Source organism: Protopterus annectens, chromosome 15.part0 (assembly GCF_019279795.1).
Source record: "Protopterus annectens isolate FY-2018-M chromosome 15.part0, PAN1.0, whole genome shotgun sequence".
Classification (NCBI taxonomy): Eukaryota; Metazoa; Chordata; order Ceratodontiformes; family Protopteridae; genus Protopterus; species Protopterus annectens.
Genome location: NC_056749.1, coordinates 391,910,846 through 391,938,733, shown reverse-complemented (window position 1 = coordinate 391,938,733; position 27,888 = coordinate 391,910,846). Strand labels below are relative to the sequence as shown.

General features: G+C 39.7%; 1 protein-coding gene across 1 annotated transcript in view; it reads left to right on the top strand.

Annotated features, from left to right (window-relative positions):
- LOC122789835 (connector enhancer of kinase suppressor of ras 2-like) overlaps positions 1–27,888 on the top strand; it is a 340,361-nt gene that overhangs the window by 182,097 nt on the left and 130,376 nt on the right. Inside the window, exons 5-6 of the mRNA XM_044057273.1 lie at positions 5,577–5,647; positions 15,504–15,604. Of these exons, the coding sequence (XP_043913208.1) occupies positions 5,577–5,647; positions 15,504–15,604 (172 nt within the window). The remainder of the gene's footprint in view (positions 1–5,576; positions 5,648–15,503; positions 15,605–27,888) is intronic.

Genomic DNA, 27,888 nt, shown 5'->3' with positions numbered 1-27,888 from the left:
TGGCTCTGTAGTTAAGATCTTCCTGTCCTCCTATCAACAACGTTCCTCCAGGTAATTCCCATTAGTCTGTGAGTTTATGATTTTCTCTACCATTACATCTTGATTATACATGCCACCATCAAGTAGCACTTTCATAAGTGAAACAGCCCCAGCAAGTATGCCAAGCAAGTAGAAGAAGCTTGGAGTTATCATTCACTCACTCTCATGTACAAGTATTTTACAGCCTTCATTATTGCAGCATTTAAATGCCAACATGAGTACTAGTAAAGACAGCCAAGACCCATTTGAAGACTCAAGATCTTTGCTTAGACAATCACATTGCCTTTTTATTAAATAATAGTCATGACACTTATATTGCTAATTTAAAACTCTCATGGAGAAGACTCTAAAAGTCAATATCAATATCAAAATCTGTTTACATTTTGTGAATATGTATTCTATTGTTCCAGATTTTAACTATAACTCTGCCTTTTAGACAATCCACACTTCTCAGAGTATTTACTAAATGCTTAACTCAAATGTTTCCACATCTCAGAAAGCAAAAAAATCACATTCCCTAATTTAGATGATTACCATATAGTATCAAAGATGGAAACGTTTACAGCACCATTTATATGTGATACCTGCTGAAATGCACTTGTAGAGAATAACAGAAAAAAAGTTTTCCTAGACACCTTCATCTTCAGTAATCTATTTGGGTGGAGTCATAAACTCTGTACTCATGAAAGTATCTTCATACTATGACCAGATAACTGAGATTCAAGGGTTCCTGACATTTTTCAGAAACAAACCACAGCAGCAACAAACTTAATGAAAGCTCTAGAATACATGTTGTCTTGCATTTGCCTAATTTCTCAAGCAAGATTACGTATGAGAAAGACATAGTTGCATTTCAGAAATCTATTTACTCAATCCACTGATTCTCTAAAGTTGTTGATTCTGTTCACTGCAGTTGAAAAGAACTAACATGATAGACGGGTTTAATAGTGTAGCTCTCACAATTTCCCTTTTACCTATTTTGAAGATAGATCATCTCACAACAGACTCAATGAATAATGCAAATACATCCTATTTCATCAATATGTCAGTCCACGGCAACTGGAATCACCATGTAATGTCCCTTTAACAGTAAGGTGAAAGAAATTACGGTAGTTTGCAGAGTACCATTTTATTTTATTTTTTTATTTTACATTTGTTTACCGGGTTAGTCTGACTGGATACATATCCCTTTTCAGCAGAGACCCGGGGAGAAAAGCTCCACATTTAAAAAGAACAAACAATACATAGTCTAAGATCAGAAACATTCAAAATACAGATAGATTGAATACAAGTATATTCTATTAAATTCCACAATTACAATGTTGAGTAGATACCCAGATATTTAGATAGGTCGAGAAGTAAAGAGGTTTGTGCTTTTAAGCACAAGGGAGAAGGCTATATCTTCATTGACAAGTCAAATCTATGGTTATAGGAGGGGGCAGTCAAAGAGAAGCGGACGTGTATAGAGAATAAGTTTAAATGAAACTAGTGAGTTTTGGGTGAGGAAGTCCTGTAGATAATAAAGAGTGGGTTGTAGGGAGCCTTAGGTTTAGTCAGGATTGTCACAAGGGCATAGCCAGTGTGCCTTAAGAAATCACTTGAGACTAGTTTTAAAATGGCTGAGTGAAGTTGTTAGTCTAAGGTTATTGGGAAGGGAATTCCATAGCCTTCCAATAGAATTGGCATAGAGAGCATCACCTCCCAAGTTATTTGATTTCATTGTTTGTACCAGGACACTATTAGAAGATCGGAGGCAGTTATGGTTGGAGTAAGGGGTCAGGAGTTTGTTCAGAGAGGGGTTTTTTTCTGGTTCCTTAATTATTTTAAATGCTTCCGTAAGTTGGTTAAATTTTAGAAGATTAGGTAATTCTAACCATTCAAGTTTCTTTAGGTTGAGACAGTGATGAGTACGGTAAAGTGACCCAGTCACAAATTTAGCGATGTGGTTATAAGCAACTGAGAGTTTGTTGAGCTCATTTTTATCGAGGAAGGATAGGACCGGGGAGGCATACAGTAGGGTGGAGAGAAGGTGAGTTTGCGCTATAGTAAATTTGGTATAAGGAGTTAGAAAGTTCTTAATTCTGTACATAGAACCTAGTTTCTTGTTAACTGTCTTAATAGTTTGAGTAATATGAACATCAAATTTAAGCTAGCTTTTATGGATACATTTCTCATAGGACACTTGCTAATTAATGCAGACAACTCAATGTGACATGTAAACAGACAAGGGGAAATAAAATCTATTCAGCATTGCAGACAGAGACTAATAATTCAGAAATGGGCTTTATTTGTTAATTTATTGATGTATTCCTTTGTTTCTCTATCTAGTTATTTATCTATGTACCTATTTCTATTTGCTTACCAGGGTGGACTATGGACTCATATGGACCTTTTCCATACTTAGACAAATAGCCAAGAACACTTTCTGGTTAAGTGACTTGTTCAAAATCACACAGTAGCCAAACTGAGGCTGAGGGAATAAAACCCTGGACTAAAGAAAACAGCTCGCTAACAGCTTTTAGGTTTAATCTTCAGTGCTAACTGCCAGACTGCTGTAAGACACAACCTTCAGTTAACAGCAGTACATATCCCAGGCAAACAAAATTAGTTGGTAGATTTTTTTGAACAGAAAATTTGCTTTAACTAAAGTAAGGAAATGGTATCCCTTATTTTTTCCAGGACATCTGTAAGTGAGTATATCTGTAAGTTCCTTGAGAATTAAGTACACGAATAAGAAGGCACTGAGAAACATAATGCCAGTGACTACCTTCTATAAGAAATTAGTGTTGGTGCAGTTTCTAAGCACACGCCACTAGTGACGCCTTTGTTTTGGGAGATTTCTCCCTTTATCATGTTTATGAGACTGTGGAGTTTGATTTAAGCTTGGGGGAGGCTTGCTTCCCCTGCAAAAAGTACTTAAAGATGGAGTTTTCACCATTTTGGTATTTCTGGCACTTATGTAAGCCAGTGTGGTTTCTCAGCATTTTGTCAGTCAGGATTTCATAGTGGATCCCTGCAAGTGTGGATTCTTGCAGAAGATGGCTGGCTGGACATAAATCTGACAGTCGTTTAGAATGTTTTCCTCCATTATTCTTCTCTAGACCATGTGGAGTACAGATACCTTTTCTTTTCAGTCAGTTCAGACTTTACTGTGTGCCTTCTATTCATTACCTCTAATCCATAAGGTACTGTTAAAAGCAAAACAAAACAAAGTCAGTCTCATTTTAATAGCACCTTATTGGCTGTGACAGCCATGGTTTCCTCTGCTCATGTATAATGTCCAACATTCAGTATGGCCCTTGCCTTAGCATAAGTCTCCAATATGAAACTAAGGCATTCAGACTTAAATAATAATAATTATGGCACATATAGTGTAGTAAATGTTCTACATGTCCTTTATTAGTGAATGATTTTTCTAAAATAATTTGAATTTTAAAACTGTACAGAAATTTGACTATAATACACAAGGAATAATATATGTTTTACAGTGCCCCTGTAAGTTATTTTATATTGGAGAAAGTCAGTGGGCTTTCAAAGTCAGACTGCAAGAGCATGTTAGGGATATTAAAAATATACGTTTTGAAAGCCCTTTAGCTCTCCATTTTAGGGATTTTCATAATAGTAATGCTTCTCTATTAACAGGTTGTATTTTAGAGCAAATAATTTTACAAATGGGGGAGGGAATTAGTTTAAAAGATAAGCTGTTATATAAGGAAACAGTGTATATTTTGGAGCATGATACTCTGGCCCCTAAGGGGTTAAACAGGGAATGTAACTGGACGTATGTAATTAATTAATTAATTAATGCTAATTGTTTTATTGGTAAGACTATTTACTGTGTTAGTATGAATTTTTTTTGTACTCCAGTGAAGGCAAACTGGCCGAGGTGCTAGAGAGAATAATAAAGTTTTTTGCATTATTGTCTGTAGACGTTTCTTGCGGTATTTTATTCAAACCTAAAGACTCTGAATCTGCCACCTACAGAATATAATGTTAATTTCTAACAGTGGTTTCTTCTACATCCAAGTCTTAAGCATCATAAAGAAATCCAGAAGATCAAGGAAGGGAAGGTATTATGTAAAGAAGTAGAAGAAATGTGCCTTTTGGTCAGCAGTACACGGAAAGGCTCTTCCCAACGTTATGCGTCTTTTTCTCCCACTCCCCCTCTCTTTCATTTATTTTAATTTCTCCCAGTAAGAAAGTATATCATGACAGAAAGCACTTTTTTTCTTTTCCACTTGATAGTGCTGCAATTCACAAACAATAGGTTCATAGTAAGTTACTTGGCATGTGGTGCAAAAGAGCATTGATGAGCTAGCCCAGTTTCCCAACTGCCACAAAGCACTGCTCGTAAGTGACTTGTTCAGTTTCACACAATAGACAAATGAAGACTGCTGGAATCAAACCCTGAACTACAGAACAACTGATAGCTGGAGACTGCTGGAATCAAACCCTGAACTACAGAACAACTGATAGCTGGAGACTGCTGGAATCAAACCCTGAACTACAGAACAACTGATAGCTGGAGACTGCTGGAATCAAACCCTGAACTACAGAACAACTGATAGCTGGAGACTGCTGGAATCAAACCCTGAACTACAGAACAACTGATAGCTGGAGACTGCTGGAATCAAACCCTGAACTACAGAACAACTGATAGCTGGAGACTGCTGGAATCAAACCCTGAACTACAGAACAACTGATAGCTGGAGACTGCTGGAATCAAACCCTGAACTACAGAACAACTGATAGCTGGATACTGCTGGAATCAAACCCTGAACTACAGAACAACTCAGAGCCATAATCCTCTATGCTTATTGCCAGGTGCTGGGCAAAATGTTTTATTCTAAAAACAGTTTAATGAAATTCAGTCAAGTTACATTCTTTACTCCTGTGTATGGTACAAGTATTGCTATAGTAGGTAAAGGAACCTAGGAGTTACTCAATGTCACATGCTTCCTCCAACCACAAAACATGTTTTCTTCTGCCATAGTCGCATAAAGTTAGTTTGCTGAAATGTTTAGAACAGTACACCCTGATAGAAACTCATGAAAACTGTTGTTATGCCTGGTGTTATGCTTTTAGAAAACAATAAATGGCAAGAAATATGTTTGAGATGTCCTTTCATCAGAAGCTTTGCAATATTTTTTTTAACTTCTGTTCTTATCCCCAGTTACAGATAATTATTAATGTAAGCATGCCCTTAAGACAGGCTGATTTTTGTTAGTCATGAACATGGTGTCATAGTCTGTCCCTCACTGAAGTTCTTGAAAGGAGAACAATTCCAGTACAGCAGAATCTGTTCATCTTTGATATAGTGAAGCGTGGATCTGCAAAGATGTTTTAGTTATTCCGCCCAAAAAATTAACGCACGGTCTTCATTAATAGGGTTAAAGATAATTCATAGAACTAATTCCTTATTATTTTCTGATCCAATTTCTACAGAATGAATGCACAGTTGTTGGTATATGAGCAGCCATTTTGCCAGTTTTGTGCAAGTCTAAAACTAATTTCATTTTTCTAACCATTTTGCACAGATGGATGAATCGTCTGGGCCTAGCTGCCATTGGTTATACACCTGATGAGAAGGAAGTCAGACCTGATGAAGGTAAGATGGAATTTGCACCTAAGGTAGCTGCTATTCCATGACAGAAACAACATTGAAAGAACCTGATCTAAGTTTGTAAAATGGAAACAAATACTTTCTAAAAATGGTAAAGAAAGGAGGCATCCATCTGATGAAGCTTTACAAAATTATTTTAATTTCAAAATTTGCATTCTGGCATGATGTTGACACTTAACATTATCTTAACTTTCCACAATGACAGTGATTTTAATACAGTCAGAAAGGTCAGCAAAGTAAATAATACATTCTCTCGTTTCAAATGCTGTGTAATGCCATTTTTACTGCAGATGCACTCTGTCTACCATTTATGCCTAAAATGCATGTTTTGAAATAGATAGCATAGCAGTACCTCATTGCAGACTGAAACATTTGTATACAAAACCTTCTATTACTGTGAGTCAGCATTTCACTTAGTGTTTGGCAGAGAAAGATGCTTAAAAATGTGGTAACTGCAACAAGTAATTGATACATACAGTAATCCTAATGTGCGCTGTTACAGGAAATGCATTAGAACTGATTACAGCCTACAACCAGAAATTCCGAAGAAAGACTTGCCTCGCTGTCAAACAGAAACCACTATGAGCGATAAATGCTGCACTCACTTGTAGATTACTATTACCTTTGATCATTTTGCTGTTACCTGCAAAGCAAAGATATGGTAGTCATCATTATGTGCAAAATAGAATAATGATATGTTTATTTATCATGTAATCCACACATCTGTAAACCTGTTAGCCTTGTGGTTTAAAAGCTTGTATAGCAGCATGTAATTGAAATGTATAGTCAGTTTATTTCACACTGCTAAATGTGTATTATTTGAACATATAGAATGTTGTCTTTTACATATGCAGAGGAAGTGATGGCTAAGTTAAAGGAGTGTATAGTATATTTGCTTTGTAAAGTAATGCAGACTAATTATATAAAGACTGAAAATGAGGATGATCAAAAGTGCAAATCCAAGTGGCATAAATTTTAGTGCATGCGGGAGCATGAGGAAATGAGTAGCAGGAGTAAAACCGAAAAAGAGGGGAGTTGTTTGAGTGTGTGTCTGTTATACAGCTAGGGAAAATGGTAAAAAAGGAGTCATGTTACTGTTTGACAGTGAAATATAACGAACTGAATTGTTTATTATATTTTGATCATTACAGCATATGTTACAGGGTCACTTATTATGAAGGAGTTAACTATCTGTGGTAAGATGCAACTTTTAGAGTCCAATTTCTGACGAAAGAAAGCAAGTGGGCTAATTATTAGTGCTGTCAGTACTTGCAGTAAAGAGTAATTAGGGTACCCTATTCATATTTTTAGGTTCATAGGTAGGTACTAGGCTATCGGCCCGAGTGCCAAAGCAAGCCTAGCCAACAGTGTATTGGCTTTCGTCCCCCATGTAGTGTTAAAGTCCTGCCTTTCTATAGAGCAGTGCCCCAGACATAACCCCAGGGGTGAATTTCCTATCACCCATCCACTTATCCAGGTTTTTCTTGAAGAGTGCTAATGATGAGCTCTGCTTGATGTAGATGGAAATTTAGTTCCAGAGCATGGGAAGTCTCGGGGATAGTAATCTATCCCTCCAGCATGTCCTATTTATTGTTGTGGTGAGGATTAGGTCCCTAGAGCATGTAGATCGGGGAGATTGGGATTTCTTTAAGTGGAGCATGTCCATTAATTTTGGGTTTGACATGGCTTTGTATGTTAGACAGAGGTCTCCTCAGAGTAAGCGGTATGCGACTGAGTAGAGTTGGAGTTTTTTGAGTTGGTCGGCATAGGGCAACTGTTTGAGGCCAGCAATCCTCTTGGTGAGGTACTTTTGGGGCCTCTCCAGTTGTTGTAGGTGTCTTGTGAGGTACATCCCAAACAGGGCATTGTATTCAATGAGGGGTTTGATGAGTGATGAGTAGAGGGGGGCGATGACTTCCTTATTTCTAGATGTGAACCCTTTTGTGATTAGATGGGCCACGTAGTAAGATTTTCTGACCACTGTGGCAATATGGTTATCGAAGGAGAGGTCACTATCCACTTGGGTCCCAAGGTCTCTTATCGCACTTTCTGTGTTAAGTGAGCTTCCCCCTATTTGGTAATTCATGGGTACCATGTTTTTACCAAAGGGGATAACAATGCACTTTTTGGCATTTAGCTTGAGGCCATGATTTTGACACCAGGTGTCTGTCTTGGTGAGGCCCTTTTACAGGATGTCTACATCAGCAGATGAATCGATAATGGCACCCAGTTTGCAGTCATCTGCGAACTTGGATAGCCATAGACCCTCTGTGTTCGCTTGCACTTCGGAGAAGTGTATACATAACAGGAGAGGTCCCAAGACTGAACCCTGGGGCACTCCACTTGTCACTGGTTTGGAGTCGGATCTGGAGTCTGCAACTCTCACTGTGTGGGTTCTGTCCGTGAGCCAGTTGGCCACCCATCTCATGACGTAAGGGTTTATGTTAAGGTTGATGAGCTTATCTATGATTCCTGAATGGGGGATAGTGTCAAAGGCTTTAGCGAGGTCCAGGTAGGCTATGTGGACCACATTGCCCTCATTGATGGCCTTGATAACTGTTTCAAAGAAGTCTACCAGGCTTAGGAGACATGATCTACCTTTCACAAATCCAAATTGGGTAGCATCCAAAGTTTGGAGCTTACCATTGTCTTTGTTTATGAGTTCCATGATGATACGCTCCATGGCCTTAAAGACCAGGCTTGTCAGGCTAATAGATTGATAGTTCCCGGGGACTGTGGCGATTCCTACTTTGTGGAGTGCGTTAACTGCTGCTGTGCACCATTCCGTGGGCACATAGCCTGTGGTGAGGCTGTGATTGAACGTGGAGTTTAGGTGGGGGCTAGTTCATTTTGGAGTTCGTGTAAGATGCAGCCTGGGATGCTGTCTGGTCCCATGGATGCTGTGTTTTTGGCTTTAGAGAGTGCCGTGTTTACCTGCGTGTTTGTGATTGATGGGGCTCTACAACCATCTGGTATAGTTATAGGCCCTTTGGGGGATGAGGAGGCGTAAAGTTTGCACTGAACCTATCTGCCAAGATGTTGGCAATATCAGTTGGCTTTGTATATTTTGCGCCATTCTGTTGTAGCTCTGTGCAGATCGGGGTGTTGCCATGGAGATTCTTGACATAGCTAAAGAATGCTTTGTGGTTGTCTTTGGTATCTGTGGCAATTTTTCTTTCAAAATTAGCTTTGGTGGATTTAATGAGAGATCTTAGTTTCTTACCAAGGCCCATCAGTGAGTTCCTCCATACCTGGGTTTTTACTCTCTTTTGCAACAGTTTCTTCCTTCTGTTGTAGAGTTTATTAATGGCAGCAAACCACCAGATCAGCTTCGTTTTTTTGGAGGATAGCATCTTGATTTTGTTGGGGATTGCACAATCCATGCACTCATGCAGGTGCTTGTAGAGTGTATTTGTGTAGGATTCAGCAGTCATGACTGTATTGACTGTATTATCCATCTGCGGGGGCATCACAAAGTTAGCCACCTCAGTTTTGAGTAGCGTGAAGTTTGCTTTGGAGAAATTTTTTACAATGGTTTCCTTGTGTGGGCGTGGGGTCAGGATGTGGGTATCTAGGGTGATTAGTTTATGGTCTGATCTAACAAGCAAGGAGTTGATCTCGGGCATTGAGCACCGGTCACCCATGTTGATAATGATCAGGTCCAGAATATTGTTGCCCCTGGTGGGGGTGTTGACAAGTTGATCCAGGACATTAGAGTTTATAAATTCCAGGAATCATTGAGCAAGGGGATTAGTGCAAGAGTAGTTTTCCCAGTTTATGTTAGGGTAGTTGGAATCACCCATTATTATGGTATTTGGTCAGAACCTCATTTTTTCCAATGTCCCCAGGAACAAGGAATGAGGGTCTTGGGTAATGGTGGGGGATCTATAACAAGCTACAATTTGGAATGCATTTTTCCCAGGGTTAGTTGCACTTGGATGATTTCAACTAGCCTGGAGATGTGGATGTCCTTGATGAAGATGGATACACCTCCGCCCTTCGTGTTTCGGTCCTGGTTTTGTGGCCAAAACGTGTGGAATTAATTATATCCTGGTAGTGCTGGAGTGCTCTCAGGAGCCCTGAACCAGATTTCAGTCACTGCACAGATATTGATGTTCTCCATTTTGAGGAGTGCCTCGAATGAGTGCATTTTGAAGTTTAGACTCCTAGCATTGAGCAGCATTGCCCTCAGGTTTTTGTCACCTGTAGTTCTTATGGTGGTGGGTTTGTTTTTTTGAGCCTTGCCTAAAAAAGGCACTATGGGGGTGGCAAGAGCCTAGGCCAATATCCCGAATCCCAGGAGTGACAGGTGCAGGCCATCTCTGGCGAAGCATTGTAGCATGTCAAGCATGTCATCCCAGGCAGACATATACTGGATCACCTTTGAATGACACCAGAAGCTTAGCCAATTGTTGAAGTTGATCATCTTATCCTTGTATTGTGGTATCATTCTTGGTGAAGGCAGGATGCTACTCAGGGCTAGGGTCATACCTGCCTTTGCTACAAGATCAGAGAGCTCTTCCATGTCTCTTTTCATGTAGTCCAGGGAGGTACATCTCAGGTCATTTAAACCAACGTGGACAATGACAGAGTCATATTTGAACTTGCCTTGTAGTGACCCGAGTGCATGTGTCATGTGGCGGATTCTGGCACCCGACAAGCAGCTGACAGTAACCTTCTTTTTGTCCAGCCTGGTGAGTGGGACGTTGGTGTGCCTGACCATAGAGTCACCTATCACTAGTGTGTTGGGTATGTTGTTTTGCCTTATGGGCTGTGGTTGTGTGGCACACCAAGTTTGTGAGCTATGTGTTGTTTGAGGTATGTTGGTGGGAAGAAGTTGCTTGTGTGTCTGCTTTGGAGGTCTCTGTTGCCTAGGCAGATTTAATCAGAGCCTCCGTATATGTCTTGGTGTTACTATGTGTGGGTTTTGGAGGTGTTGGTTTAGTTGGTCTGTGTGTAGTGAGTGGGGTGCTGCAAGTTATTACCTTCTCCTCTTGACTGTCTGTTCCAGTCTTGGTTGGAGAGAGCTTTGCCTCTAGATTGGCTGTATAAGTGCATCTCTTGCAAGTGTTGGTGTTTGGTGGTAGGAGGAGAGGGTTGTCTGTGTACATGAGGCAGTTGTAACATGGCTTCAAGATGCCCAGGTTCATCAGGTAGGCTGGAGAGTACACTGGGAGCTGTCCCTTGGACATGCCTGAATAAGTGGTAAAGACTGTTTGCTTTTGTTAAGTGGAGAAGTAGCTGTCAAGTAGGGAAGTATATAGACTGTTCCCTTCTGGCAGATGTGGAAGTTGAGTGCTGGGGGTTATTTAGTGCTGCAGCAGATTTAGAACAAATGCTAGGCTAAAAGGTGTGGGTCTGAGTGCTTTAGGCTAAAAGACTGACAAGTTATAAGGGAAAAAGTGGAAGAGCAGACTTTGTGGAGCCGGGGATAATTAACCCTACATAACTAGCACTGCGCGGTAAGTAAAACCGCACAAATGCGGGTTTTTATAGCAGAAAGATGAAAGGGATAGAAATTAGCCCAAAAATTACCAATAAACTACAAATTCTGAGCTGAAAACCACTCCTCCAGGGACAGATAGGCTGCTCACAGCTCCCCACTCTCACTGGTGAACAGAGAAACTTCCTTCTATCCAAGTAAGGTATGGGCAACACAGAAACTGCAATACAGCCCTGGATTCAGCAAACTCTGAAAACTGGACTTTACTAGCTTCAGAAAGGCAAGAAACAAGTGTAGGATAGCTTTTTTTTTTTTTTAAGAAGTTAAGGCAGTTAAAACAAAATAATCACTTTAAAGCACGTAAAATGGCTATTGCACTTGAGTGTGTAGCCTACAACAGTTAAAACAGTTTAAATGCTCACAGAAATGATTTAAAAAAAAACAGTAAGTAAATACAATTAAACGGTTGAAAATGGGTTTTTAGTATCAAATAAATGTTAGATAATGAGCGTTTAGGCAGAATTAGCAATATCTAGCAAGAAACAAGCCAAAAAAGTACTTAAATCAAACCAAAGTCTCTCTTTTCTCCTTCTGCTGCTGTAGGACTCTGCAGGTCATCTGGGCAGGTTCTTGCTGAGCTGATACAAATGCAAAAAATGCGCAAGTGCAGGTTTTTATAGCAAAAAGCTGAAAGGGATAGAAATTAGCCCAAAATGGCCAATAAACTACAAATTCTGAGCTGAAAACCACTCCTCCAGGGACAAATAGGCTGCTCAAAGCTCCCCACTCTCACTGGTGAACAGAGAAACTTCCTTCTATCCAAGTAAGATTTGGGCAACACAGAAACTACAATACAGCCCTGGATTCAGCAAACTCTGAAAACTAGACTCTACTAGCTTCAGAAAGGTGGGAAACAAGTATAGGATAGTTTAGTTTTTGTTTTTTTTTTGTTTTTTTTTTTTTTTAAGAAGTTAAGGCAGTAAAAACAAAATAATCACTTTAAAGCACAGTAAAACGGCTATCGCACTTGAGTTTTTTGCATTCACTTATTTGTAATAAATAATATGGATATCTTTCAGTACTTGATTAATAGTGAGACAGCCAACAACCAGAAACAGAGTAAACAAGACTTGGGGTCCAGGAAAGTAAATACTGTGAGAAGAAATAGTCATGGAATTGTTATAGCTAGGCTTGTATAGGCCGATAGCCTAGTACCAACCTATGAACGTCTTTCAAAAACTCACTTGAACGCAATTCTATAAACTATCCGTATATTCTAACTTCTTCCTCACTCATACTTTCTTTGTAGGTAATGCAAATTCTTATTTATACTTATGTACTCCTTCAGTGACAATTTCTCTACTTATTTTACCATATTCATTTATTTCAACTGTTAGTGGTATTTAATAATCCACAAAGAAACCATCACCAGTAAGGCAGAGGCACTACAAACTCAGAAACTTCCAAGAGAAGGTAAAAGTAAAACCAGTAGTTTATTAAACACAAAGGTTGAGTGCTTTTGTCCACAACTGTGGACTTCTTCAGAACAATTAATTCAATAAAATAATACACATTATGTATACATGCCCCTCCTGTTATGTCATCTTTAAGAACCAATCACATAAATTCCCTTTAATTGAAAATTAAAATCTTAAAATAAAAGTCAGTCAACATTCAACATACAAAAGTACCAATATTCCAAAAGACAAAGAAAATACATTTCTGAACTCCATGTGGTCTGTAAAAGTATGTATATACATAAGAATATCAATGTAAATATAGGTGCAAACAATACATAATCTATTAGATTTTTTAACATAAATAAAAGTGTCTCAAAGTTCAGCTGAGCTCATTTTAAGTACAGGTTGTAATGAAATGTGGGAGTAACAGTAACACTCTAACCTGAAAAACATTCACCAGGGTATGGCTATCTAATTTGATGGATTGACCAACAGAGTGAAAAGTATTATTTCTCATAATTGGGCCATTTTAAAAATGGACGATTAATTTTTTCGGCATTTGAGTGACAAACCAACTTTCACACATAAGGTACATAATAATATTAAGGAAGTTTTGAATTTTGCATTTTCCATTTGGTTCCAAGTTTTGGTGAGGGACAAAACGCACAGATTAGGTAAAACAAAATGTGGTAGATGCAACTACTGTCAATACATAGTTGAGAGAGATGAAGTTATGTTGAACGACTATTGTACACACATTTTGTTTAAAAGAGGTGATTGTAACTCACTAGGTTTAGTTTATATAACACTCTGTAGCTCATGTGGTTCTTTTTACGTAGATAAGACTGAGAGGAGATTAGCCAAGAGGATTTATGAACACTTATACGACATCAAAAGGGCTAATCTAAACAATGCACTTTACAGACACTACAGCTTGTGTTAGTTTTAAAAAAAATATATTTGGCATTTTGGAAGTTGTTACTATGGATGCCAGAGGAGATGCCTGGGAAAGCAGGCTAGAGTACAAGGAACTCCTCTGGCAAATGAAACTTGATGCTACTGTTAGTCCAGGTCTCAATAAACACATTTCATTGCAACCTGTACTTAAAATGAGATCAGCTAAACTTTAAGACACGTTTATTTATGTTAAAAACCTGATAGATTATATATTGTTTACACCTATATTTACATTCATATTTTTAAGTATAGACATACTTTTACAGACCACATGGAGTTCAGAAATGTATTTTCTTTGTCTTTTGGTATATTGGTACTTTTGTATGTTGAATGTTGGATGACTTTTATTTTAAGATTTTAATTTTCAATTAAAGGGAATTTATGTGATTGGTTCTTAAAGATGACATAACAGAAGGGGTATGTGTATATAATGTGTATTATTTTATTGAAACAATTGTTTTGAAGAAGTCCACAGTTGTGGACAAAAGCGCTCAACCTTCGTGTTTAATAAACTACTGGTTTTACTTTTACCTTGTCTTAGAAATTTCTGAGTTCGTGGTGCCTCTGCCTTACTGGTAATGGTTTTGTTGTGGATTATTAGTTACTTGGCTAAAACCATTTTGGTGCACTGTTCTGGATTGTTAGTGGTATTTGCCTGTATTAAAGTAACTCATATATATATATATATATATATATATATATATATATATATATATATGTATATATATTTATTTATTTTTTTTTTTTTTCCTGGGCTGAACCTGTAAATGGTCCAAAGAAACCAGTGTTCTGCCCTGGTAAACAAAATCAGTAAATTAAAAAAATAACTACATCTATTAAAGAATTGTTTTGGCTTCTGCTGGATGTATAAGACAGTACCTTTATGAGATGGAACAATAAAAATAGCCATGAAGAAAACAATGTTGGAAGAATGTATAGTCCTATATATGCCGAATTTCATGCTTTTGTTCATTTTTTTTGAGTAAGTACATAGCATATCAATTTGGTATGGATACCACTGTTTAATTAGTCTTTTTTTAAAGTAAGTACATAGCATATCAATTTGGTATGGATACCACTGTTTAATTAGTCTTTTTTTAAAGTAAGTACATAGCATATCAATTTGGTATGGATACCACTGTTTAATTAGTCTTTTTTTAACTCTGAATGACTTAACTTCTAATAAATGATTATTTAAAAATGTTTTAATCAGTTTGTGTTATAAGTAAGTGTTCCATAATATGATAGGAATTACTAAGAAATTAATACCTAATTGGATATCTAAGTAAACATTAGAGAATGAAATGTGTTGCTTAATCTTTGAACAAAAAGATTCTAGTCAAAATTTGTGAATTTACAAATATTAATAGGAATTGAGAGTTTGGCACCTATGGGATCATTTTTGAAGATATTAATGGCATGGAAATATTTATGCAGTTAATACCATTATAAGGGAAAATAAATAGGGTTTTCTAGACATAAACTTAAAATGTAAAGCATCATTTGGTCACGGGCTAATGTAACTGTTTGTGAAGTCTCAGTATACAGAAAAGCTGTATGGAATTTGGAGAGCCTGTCAGTGCAATACCAGTTATAATACACGTGTAGTGGTAATTCAAGGAAGTTATATAAGTGATGGGTGAGTGGACTGGAGAGTGACTTATGCCATTTCCGACTGTCAAGCTTGAAAAGGAAAAATGGCATCAAGACTGAAAGTTTGTCCAATTGTTGATGCTCTTTGCACGGACAAAGTATGTCATTAAAATAAATGTTCATCTTAATGTTAGAAGTAATACTGAAAGAAACTGAAACATGAAATTTTGGAATTGACATATAAAAATCAAGTGTGTATGTTAAAGAATGCTACTGTCAAGTCATTCTAGGCTAAATGTTTAGTAACATTGATAAGCAGATAATAAAAATAAACTGTATAATTTATACTGCATGAATTGTAAGCCAGCTGTGCATTCCCCTTTTGCAGATTATTGGAGTGAAAGTGACCAAGATGATATTGATGGCTCCTTAACACTGAAGCAAGAAGGTCCTTCAGCACTGTGTGATACATACCTTCCAGCTTCCTCTGTAAGTATTCATTTATCAGGTTCCAGCAAGGTAGCACAACCTTCATATTCTGAAGTATTTAGTTTAGAGTCTCAGTCTATTTTTTTCCTATATATTGAAGATGATCTGTATTTTTTCACAGGTGTGTGTGTGTGTGTGTGTGTGTGTGTGTGTGTGTGTGTGTGTGTGTGTGTGTGTGCGAGCATATGCCCCCACTCCTATAGCATCATCTGAGATGATGCCAGTATATAGACTTCCTCGGCTCTTTTCCTTGTCAATCAGAAGATACTGGAGCTGTATATATAAAGATCCATTATTTTTATCTGCTAGGTGCAGTCCCATTCCTGTGTTATTCCTTTGCCAGAATCTGCAGATCTGCACCTCCTGCTGTGAATGGCAGAGGTTCAATGGTGATTGTTTGTGACCTTCACATCATGTAGGCTGTGCCACAGAAGGCTGATCATCCAGTGTAGCACTGCCCAACTCTTCTCCTCTCTTACATGGGTGCAATCTATGATGATCACACTCACATCCCTCCCTCTAAGGTCCAAGTCCCATTTTGAACCCATGTCACTTGTATTGTATATAAGGCCTAATGCCAGTGTCAATGACTTCTTCACGGCATGCTTGGTTGTTTGTAATGTTACTTAATATGCTTACAGCATAGAAATAAGTAAATATGCAACTGCATATCATTACTAATGCTAGATGAATATAATCAAAGAGTTGTTATACTCCTCCATACCAAAACAGAATACATTATGTTTGTGCTAATATCAAGTTCAAGCTCAAAGTTATGATAATGCTGAATACTTAGCATGTAACAGAAAAAAGTACAAACGTGTAGATCATAATAATGTAAACAAATGAGATGTAAGAGCAAAACGAGCTAAAATTCACTACCACAGAACTGTAGTTGGGTAATCAAACAGTAAGCAAGCATACAATGTAATCTGGAAACCCTTACTTCTTAGTGTTAAACACTTCTAGGCTATTATAACAGTGTGTAATAAAATAACTAGAGCTAAGAGGCTCAGAACTCCGCTAGTTTTAGACTGTTGTAACAAGCCTTTCATTTATATGTTTGATTACTTAACCCCACTCTTTCTCATGTGCATCTCTTAAAACCCCTATAATTACGTTTCATCAACCAAATAATATGGCATTAATCTACTGCTCACACATTATAATACCCTGATAATCCACTGTTATTACACATAGTTGTTTGCATTTATTGGATCATGTCTGTTTTATATTATAATCGCTTGCTATTGTTTGTTCCTGTAAATATGCCAATTATTGTTTAATACTGTGTTTTATTATTTGTTAGCATACTTCTCATTTTATTGTAGACTGTCTATTTTCTCTTATATATATTCATGTTCACTTAGGTTCATAGGTAGGTACTAGGCTATCTGCCCGAATGCATTTATAAGCCTAGCCGGAATGTGTTGGATTTCGACACCCCCTTGGATTAGTTCCCTGTGCCTCTGTCCAGCAGAGCCATTGAAGTGATCCCTGGGGTAAACTTTGTTTCCCATCCACTCATCAAGGTTTCTCTTGAAGAGGGTTAGCAAGGAGGTCTGCCTAATGTAGATTGGAATCTTGTTCCAGAGCATGGGAAGTCTCTGGGACAGGAATCCATCCCTCCAGCACATCCTATTTATTGTTGTGGTGACGTTTAGATCCCTGGAGCGTGTGGCTCGAGGTGATATAGTTTTCTTTAGGTGGAGCATGTCCATCAGTTCTGGGTTGGACATGGCCTTGTATGTTAGGCAGAGATCACCTCTGAGTAGGCGGTATGCAACCGAGTACAGCTGGAGTTTCTTCAGTCGAGCTGCATAGGGCATCTGCTTGAGGCTAGTGATCCTCTTGTTGAGGTACTTCTGTGGTCTTTCCAGTTGTTGCAGGTGTCTTGTAAGGTACATCCCAAATGGGGCATTGTACTCTATGATGGGTCTGATGAGTGATGCATAGAGGGACCCAATGACCTCTTTCGATCTGGATGCAAACCCTTTTGTGATTAGGTGGGCCATGGAGAAGGATTTTCTAACCACTTTGGCAATGTGATTATCAAAGGAGAGGTTACTATCTACTTGGGTCCCCAGATCCCTTATTATGTCTTCCCTATTTAGGGGGCTACCACCTATGTGGTAGTTTGTGGGTACTTTGTTTTTTCCAAAGGGGATGACTATGCACTTTTTGGCATTTAGCTTGAGGCCATGGTTTTCACACCAGGTATCTGGCTCAGTGAGACCCTTTTGGAGGATGTCTGTGTCAGCCAGAGGGTCAATTATAGCCCCTAGTTTGCAGTCATCTGCGAACTTGGTCAGCCATAATCCTCCTGTGCTTGCCTGTACCTCTGAGAAGTATATGCCGAACAGGAGGGGTCCTAGGACTGAGCCCTGGGGAACGCCACTTGTAGCTGTTTCAGAGTCATACCTAGCTCCTGCAACTCTTACCATGTGGGTTCTGTCCATGAGCCATTTGGCAAACCATCTCGTGATGTAGGGGTTTATGTTCAGGCTGGTGAGCTTGTCTATAATACCTGAGTGGGGAATGATGTCGAAGGGCTTTGCAAGGTTTAGGCAAGCTGTGTAGACCATGTTTTCCTCGTCTATAGCCTTGGTAACTATCTCAAAGAAGTCCACCAGGTTTAGGAGGCATGATCTGCCTTTTACAAAGCCGAACTGGGTAGGGTCCAGAGTTTGGAGGTTTCTAATGTCTCTGTTAATGAGATCCATGATGATGCGCTCCATAGCTTTGCAGACCAAGCTAGCCAGGGCTTATAGGGCGATAGTTCCTGAGGTCCGTTGTGGCTCCACCTTTGTGGAGTGGAATAACCGTTGCTGTGTGCCACTCTGTGGGCACGTAGCCTGTGGAGAGACTGTCTGCCCCAGTGTTGCTATATCAGATCGATTCATGTATTTTTGTGTGCCATTCTGCACTAACAAGCAGAGATCTCAAAATTGCCACTTTTCTTGTCATAGCTAAAGAATGCCTTGTGGTTATCTTTGGAGTCCATGGTAATTTTTTGAGATTTTACTCTTTCTGTACTCCTTCTCCTCCTCTATTGTATAGCTTGTTTATGGCAGGGGTCCACCCAGACTGGTTCTTGGAGAGGAGAGTGAGTGTTTTTTTTTGTTTTGGGATCCACCATCCATGCATTTCTTGTATGCCCATATAGTGCATTAGTAAAGGATTTTGCAGCTTGGACATCATTATCCTTCAGCATGGCTTTGAAACTCTGAGCCTTAAACGTTTCTCCTGTTCAGTTTTCTCCATACTATGGAGTACCTGTCAAGTGTGTGCATTTTTGAGTTTTTAGACTTGGCATTGAGTAGCATTACCCCCTCAGTTTTTGTTACTTGTGCTATTTATGGCAGTGGGTTTGTCTTTTGAGCCTTGCCTAAAAGTATCATTCTTGGTGAAATGCAGAATGCAGGGTCAGGGTCATACCACCGCCCACACGGGATCAGAGAGAGCACCTCATGTCTTTTTCATGTGTAGTAGGGAGAGTTACAGCTCAGATCATTCACACCAACATGTACAGTAACAGAGTCATATTTGTATTTGTCTGGAGTGACCTGAGTGCAGGCAGCTAACCTTCTCCTTGTTCAGCCTAGTGGAATGGCAGTGTGCCTGACTATAGAGTCACCTATTACTACTGTGTTGGGTATGTTATTTTGCCCTAAGGGCTGTGATTGTTTAGCACACTGGTTTGTGAAGTATGTCTTTCATCATGATTGTTGTGGGGGGGTGGGGTTGTTGGATGTCTGCTTTGGAGGTCTCTGTTGCTGAGTATGTTTTTGTATATTTTGTGTGTTTTTTTGGTGCTGGTGGTTTCATAGGTCTATGTGAGGTGGGGTGGTGTGATAATTCCTTCTCCTCTTTCTTGGCTGCCTGATCCAGTCTTGGTTGAGAGCTTAGCCTCCAGTTTGGCTGTATAATTGCATCTCTTGTGTGTATTAATGTTTGGTGGAAGGAGCCTGATGGAACTGCCCTTTACTGAACTCTGAGTAGAGGGTAATTGAATAGTTTGTCCTTGGTTCCAGTATAGTGCTGGCTTATCCTTGCTAAGGCAGCTAGTAGTTTGCTAAAGTTTATGATGAGTAGTGGTTTGTTTGAAGTGGTTTGTTGAAATGAGTGAAAGCAAAGAGGCTTAAAGTGGAAGTTGTGTTCAGGTCCAAGAAGAAAAATTGTCTAGCTAGCTGCTAGAGCCTGCCTGCTGCAATCGGGGTTTATAGTCTGCAAATTATAGCAAATGAAAGAAATAGATAGAAATAAGCCAAAAAACTAATTTCTGGGCTAAAAAGCTGGCCAAAAAACAATCTCCAGGGACAGAAAACCACCTCAAAAAGGACAGATAAAAAGCTCACAAAGCTCACTCCTCAAAGTGAACAGGGAAACTTCCCAACTCTGTAACAAAGGTTCACCAAGAATCTGTAAACTAACCCAAAAGAAAACTGGAGTAGAAAGTAAAACAACTGGGTTTTTTTAGTTTAGAAAAAGAAAAAATTTTTTTTTGTTTTTTTTTTTTAAAAGAAAAAATAGCACAGATCAAGAAAAAAAGCAATGACACATAAAAACAGCTAACAAATTAAGTGTAACACAACAAAAGTTAAAACAACAAAGTTAAAATAAAAAGTACAATAAAAAAAACAAAATGTAGCTTTTCACACAGAACAGAAACTCAAATCAGTGTTTAAATCAAGTTTAAATCAATAAAACTCAGAAAATGCAGAAGAAAAGGTGAATTTAAATGCAGAAATCTCTTACTTAAGAACTGCTGCTGTAGAACTCTTGCAGGGCACCAGGCAGGAGCTTGCTGTAGAACTCTGAGGCACACCAAAGGAGAAAATGCAATTTTACATAGTAGGGAAAAGAAAAAGAAATAGAAATTAGCCCAAAATGAAATGAGAACTACTAATAGCCTGAATGAAGCCACTCCTCCAGGGGGAACTGGGCCTTGCTCACTCTCCGCCTCACAGTGAACAGAGAAACTTCCCCTTCCAAGTAAGGTAAGAGGCAAACACAGAAACTTGTAGCACAGCCCTGAATTCAGCACTAACCTGAAAACTGCCCTATATTCAGAAAAGGTAAGAAAAAAAAAGTATTTTTTGGAAAGGGGTTGTTTTTCAGTTTTTCAGAAAATAAAGCAGATACAATCAAAAAACAAACACTTTAAATAGAAATGGCTATCAATGTGATGTGTGGCTATACACACAGAACAAACGTTAAACACAAAAAAAAAACAAAAAAAAAATAAAGCAGGTTAAGCAGTAAAATGTGTGCAAGAAACAACAAGCTTTTAAATCAAAGAAACTCTAGAAAATTGGTGTTTTTCTAGGAATTAGCTTAAAGGCAGCAAGCAAAAAAATGCAAAAAATTATACTTAATTAATACTCCTAAAATCTTCTTCTGTCTCTGTTTCTGTAGAACTCTGCAGGGCACCAGGCAGGAGCTTGCTGAGCTGTATATATGTACCCTGTCTGAGCCAGAAAATGGCCAATGCACATCAGTGTTCTTCCTCTGTTAAGTAACTAGCAAACAAATAAATAAATACAGTATAATAGAAGTAACAGGCAGCTCACTAGTCCAACATGATGTGTGGTAGAAAATCTAATATGAACTGTATATGGTACTAAAACAGCACTTTAAAGAATGCACGTAATCCAGCGATATAAAAAATAATGTTGCCATATGATCTTTTATCACCAAAGAGCTTCCAGAAAGTCACAGTGGAAACTCACTGCCAAGCCAGCTGCTAAAATCTAATTTGTCAGTAACCTCAGAAATTTCAGGAATTCCTGGAACCTTGGGAGCCATGGAACAGACCTGTCTCACTTCCCACATCTTATTCAGAAGGTGATACACATTCCACATCTTAGGCAGACTTGGAAAAATCTCTCCACAGTCATCTGCATTCTTCCAAAGCCATTCCAAACAAGCTGTAGCAGTGTATGAGGTGTTAATGTCACTGGAAGCCACCAGAGGTCTTGTTTGTCTTAACAACATAAGAAATTGAAAACTGGTGTAGGAAAACAGTCAGACCTCCAAATGCTGCCCTTTATATTTCAAAAGCACTAGGCCTACAACCAAGCAAAACTCCTCTAACACAAAGGGAATTCTGCTCCATGATTTGTGCTTCAGTACTTTTTATAACTGTATATACACCTGCTTAAAGTTGCACTCCAGTAACTTGGTGCCATAGTCTGTGGCGGCATTGCAGTAGTGGCAGTATTGTGAATTCTGCTCCAGGATTTCGGCTTCAGTACTTTTTATATATATGTATACATACTTATTGTTGCATTCCCATGCCTTTCTGTTTACCTTGCTACTGTTTTCCCCTTGTTCTTTGAGTCTGCCCCACCTCTCACCCCCTGCCCCCACTGAGGCATTAAGCTACAAGCTTCTAAAATTAAAACCATACCACTAGAGCTCCAGTTTTATCCCCCCAACCCTCCCACTTTTGTTTTGGTTTTAAAAGGCTGTTTTTCTGGCTCAGAAAGTACAAATTGTCTATAAAACTTCCTTTAGAACTGAAAACTGCAACTTAGTATGGCAAAAACAAAGCCATTGTGCAGAGACAAGGTCAAAAAAGCTAGACTGCACATTACTGAGCACTACTGTCACATCTTAGCACAGTCTTAGTCTAGTGCCAAACCCCAGAGACCACTCAAGGACCTCAGTATACCCCAGTCTATGACCTACAGTAGCACACTCAAATACAGGTCCAGATAACATGGATGTGGAATTTCCAAAAGTCTCTGTAGCCAGCTGGGTAAATCCAGACATCCTGGCATAATGTAACAGGTGTCTCATTTTCACAGGCAATCATTTATTCCTTAAAGCAACAAGCAGAGTGCATGAGAGATGCACATAAACCATTTCACTGAAAACAAAAATATCACATGCAAACAAGGTTGTCAAGAAGACGCACAATATATCCACCACACACATATGCCAACTTATGCTGAGGCACTAAAAAGCAGTCTTCTCAAACCTCATAGACTTTCTAAGGCTATAAAGATTAATGCCTATCCTCAGCAATGACTAAAGCACTCACCAAAAGCAATACCAAACACCACACATACACCTACACCCGATGGAGCCCCAAGAGTAAAGTCCATAAGGCAAACAAACTCATTACTCATCACTCTTTTCATAGGGGACTCATTTGTACAACACACACATGTCCCACTCATCAGACTGAACAAGAAAAATATAATGGTTAGTTGCTTATCTGGAGCCGGGATCCATCAAAATACGCAATGCATGCACTCAATTCACTACACCACAGGTACCAGGATGATTCTATCATAGTCCAAGTGGGCATTAATGATCTGAGATATGCTTTCCTAGACTATAGGAAGAGAGGGGTTATTGTTCTCTCTAACTGTGTGTCTCATGCAGGTATGTGCCTTGCATTGAGCGGTATTCTACCTTCACCAAGGATGATGCCACAGTACGAACAAAAGATGACTGACTTCAATAATTGGCTTAGTTTCTGGTGCCTTTCCAGGGTGATTCATTATTTGTCAGCATAGGAGGACATTGTTAACAAATCTTGTTGCTTTGCAAAAGATGGTCTGCACCTCTCACCCCTATTGGCTAAACCTTTATCCAAACACTTAGAGCCTTTTTTAGACAATGCCAAATTGTCAGACTTGCCAACATAGCAAGTAAAATACAAAGACACCTAAAGGTGTTACTGCTCAATGCTAGGACCCTAGACAAGAAACTCCACATCCTACAAGCTATCCTTACTCTGAAGAATATAGACATATGTGCCATTACCAAGACATTGTTTAAAGTCTGCAGAAAGTACTCCAACAGTGCAAGTCTTCAGTGCCTTCCACACATTTAGACCATCAACTGCACAAGAACAAAAGGTGAAGGAGTCTCAATCTGTATTAACAACAAGCATAACTCTACATTGATTAAACAGGACAATGCCCTGCATTTTATCCACATGCAAATCATCATAGACAAAATCCTATACCATAGGATCATAGGAGGTTATTAGGCTAATGGCCCTGGGGCCTTACAAGCCTAACAAAGAGTTTATACCCAAAAAGAAACCACAGTCAGCACCTGTCACCCCTGTCAATGAGGGACACAGGTGGAAACACTGGGACAAATTTGTGGTTTCCATCCATTCATCAAGGTTGCGCTTGAAGAGAGTCAGCAAGATGCTCTGTTTGATGTGTATGGGAAGTCTATTCCAGAGACAGGGCAGCCTCTGGGAGACAAACCTGTCTCTCCAGCAGGTTTTGTTAATGTTGCATATTAGATTCAGGTCTTTTGAGCAGGCAGTGCGTGAGGAGTTAGACTTACTGATATGGAGCATCTCTAGTAGGGCAGGGTTCAGGATTGCCTTGTAAGCGAGACACAGATCATCCCTGAGCAATCTGTATGATATTGAGCAGAGTGATAGTGATTTGAGCCTCTCTGCATAGGACAGGTGTTGGAAGCCATGGATTCTCTTTGTGAGCTATTTCAGTGGGCTTTCCAGTTGATGCAGATATTTGGAGAGGTGCATCACAAATGGGGCATTATATTCAATTATTGGTCTAATGAGGGAGGAGTATAGAGAGGTAATAAACTTCTTTTTTCTGGATGCAACCTCTTTACGTTTGAGATGAATCAAGTAAAAGTCTTTTCTGACCACTGCTGCTACATGATGGTCAAATGTGAGGTTATCATCAACCTGAGTGCCCAGGTCTCTCACCACAGGTTGAGTGCTTAGGGGGTTGCCATTGATGTGATCATCAGTAGGGATCATGTTTTTGCTGAATGGTATGATGCTGCATTTTTTGCAGTTAGCTTGAAGCCATGACTTTGGCACCAGCCATTAGTTGCTGTGAGACCCTCTTGCAGTATGTTAACATCATCTGGGGAGTCAATGACAGCACCCAGCTTACAGCCATCCACAAACTTGGTCAACCACAGACCTTTTGTCTTTGCCTGGACCTCTGAGAAATAGATGCCAAATAGTAGGAGTCCCAGGACAGATCACTGGGGAACTCCACTAGTGACAGGTCTGCTATCAGAGGAGGTGCTTATTTTGACTTTGAGGGTCCCATCATTGAGCCAGTTCGCCACCCACCTGATGAGATAGGGATTTGTGCCAAGTTGTGTTAGCTTTTTGATGATGCCTGAGTGGGGGATTGTGTCAAAGGCCTTGGCCAAGTCAAGGTAAGCTGCATGCACTGATCTTCCCTCATGCAGGGCCTTGGTGACAGTCTCAAAGAAGTCAGCAAGGTTCAACAGGGAAGATCTGCCCTTGACAAATCCAAACTGGGTGGGGTCAAGTGCTTGGAGACTGCCTATGTCCTCATTTATGAGATCCATAATAATACACTCCATGGCTTTACAGATCAGACGTGTCAGGCTAATGGGGTGATAGTTTCCAGGGTCAGTAGTGGCACCACCTTTGTGCAAGGGGATGACAGTGGCAGTTCTCCACTCTGCTGGAATGAAGCTTGTACTTAGGCTGTGGTTGAATAGGGTGTTCAATGGCAAAGCCAGTTCTTGCTGGAGATGATGCAGAATACATCCTGGGATACTATCAATTCCCATGGAAGTTATGTTCTTTGCCTTGGATAGGGCCTGCAACACTTGATCTACAGAGATGTGAGGTGTGGGACAAGTATCAGAGATGTCGAAAGGTCCAGTGGGTTAAAGTTTGTGCTAAACCTGTCTCCTGGCAGGTTGGCTAAGTCAACAGGATCAGTGTAAGTGATACTAATTTGAAACAAACCTGGACTTTGCCATGGAGGTTCCTGATGTAACTGAAGAAGACTTTATGGTTTCCCTTTGTTTTGGAGGCTAGTTTCAATTCATAATTGGTCTTGGAAGTTTTCACTAGTGATCTAATGTGCTTGTTGAGACTAAAGAGGGAGTTTTTCCAATTTGGAATTTGTTCCATTTTACCCTTGGACAGCAGTTTCTTTCTTTTGTTGTAAAGCCTGTTGATAGAGGATGTCCACCAAACAGGTTTGTGTTTCCTTGAGGAGCAGGTTTTAGTTCTATTGGGTATGGCTGAGTCCTTGCTGTTTTACAGGTGCTTGTGTACTGCATTGGCTTACTGTTCAGCATAGTTGTCTGCATCCTCCGAGGGGGGCAATGGTGTGAAGCTACCGATACCCTCCCTTAGGAGGTTGTAGTCAGCTTTTAAGAAGTTTTTTAGTTGATTACGGTGGGGGGGGGGGTTTGGGTTGGGATAGAAACTTCACATAAGACAGTCCGATGATCTGATCTCACCAGGGAAGAACATACTATGGGAGTGGTGCAGCGGTCGCCCATGCTGGTGAGAACCAAGTCCAGAATGTTATATCCCCTTGTGGGGGATGAGACAAGCTGGTCTAGTGCATTAGAACTGATGAAGTCAAGGAATCATTGAGAGAGTACGTTAGTGCAATAATAGTTCACCCAGTCTATGGCGGGGTAGTTGAAGTCACCAAGGATCAGAGTGTTTGGGGGTACCTTGATGAAGTCAAGTAGATCCAGGTAAGAGGAGTGGGTGTCCTGAGTCATGGAGGGGGGTCTATAGCTAGCTATAACTTGGATGGGTGTCTTGCCAACTGTCGGTTGCACCTGGAGTAGTTCCAGTGCATCATGCTGACAAACTATTCTGGAGGTGTGCCTGTCCTTAATGAAGACAGAGACTCCACCACCCTTAGTCTTCTGGTTTTTATTGTGCATCATTTTATAGGTTCAAAGGTTCATAGGTATATACTAGTTTAATGACCACCAGGGCCTTTATAAGCCTAGCAGTGCAATCCAACCCAATTGTGTCCATATGTATTATGGCCATTGTTTATTTTTTGTAACCTGGAGCTTTTCTCCCCGGTCCTCCTCTGAAAATGGACATGTATCCAGTCAGACTATCCCGTTCAACAAATGTAAAATAAATAAATAAATAAATAGTCTTCCCAACCTCATTTTGGTGTCATAATGTGTGGAATGAGGTGTAGCCTAGTAAGGCAGGGGTGTTCTCTGCAGCCCTGAACCAGGTTTCCATGACCACACAGACTTAGGCATCTTCCAGTGCATGGAAAGCCTCCAGTGAGTGCATTTTCAGGTTAAGGCTCCTAGCATTTAGAAGCATGACCTTCAATTTGCTTTTTGACAGATCTTTTATGTTGGAAGGTTTGTCTTTGGAACATTGCCTAAAAAAGGCACAATGGGGCAAGCAAGAGCCTTGGCCAGGATCCAGAAACCCAGTGGTGACAGGTGAAGGCCATATCTGGCAAAGCATCAAGCCCTGTCAACCATGTCATCCCAGGCAGACAGATACTGGATCCCCTTGGAATGACACCAGAAACTAAGCCAATTGTTGAAGTCAATTATTTTTTGTTGGTATTGTGGTATCATTCTTGGTGAAGGTAGGATGTTGCTTAGGGCTAGGATCATACCTACCTGGAACACATACTCTGAGAGTTCAATGTTTCTCTTCATATAGTCCAGGGAGGTATGTCTCAAGTCATTCACACCAACATGGACAGTGACAGAGTCATACTTGTACTTGTTGTGGAGAGACTTAAGTGCGTGCATGATGTGGCCAATTCTGGCACCAGACAGACAACTGACCGTGACCTTCTCCTTGTCGAGCCTGGTGAGGGGGACATCAGTGTGTCTCACAATTGAGTCACCAATGACTAGTATGTTTGGTTTATTGTTATGTAGTGTGGGCTGTGATGGTTTATTGTTTTGCCTTATGGGCTATGATTTTTTTTTGAAAGGAGACACCTTTGTGGTCTGACCTCACCCTCTGTGTCCCTAGAATACCATACCTAGACTTACTGGAAGCACTCACCATTAAACTACCCATCTATGGACTGGGAAACATGCACTACCTCATGCATGCAGGCTCAGTGGTTCCTGAACTTTATTAACACAAATACATTTGACTAGATAATGTGCACACCCACCAGAGATTCAAACATACGGACCTGGTACTCACCATACTCACTAGTATGGGAGAGTGCAGCAACCCCCCCCCCCCCCAGTGCCAAGTCCTCACTGGTGAGGTCAGACCACAAAGGTGTCACCTTTGAAATAAAATTCAACACTGTAATCCCAGCAAACCATGTAACAGACAGGAACTATTCCAAAGCAAACTACATTCGATTAAGTGATTGTTTGTCAAAATTCAGTGTCCATCCCAACCCTATGTTCACAGCAACTTATGTGGAATTGTTCACAGAGACCCTGTAAAACCATGTAAATAGCTTTATAGAGGCTGTACCTATAGGAAGTAAACCCAAAACAAACTCACACTGGTGGATTCCTAATGT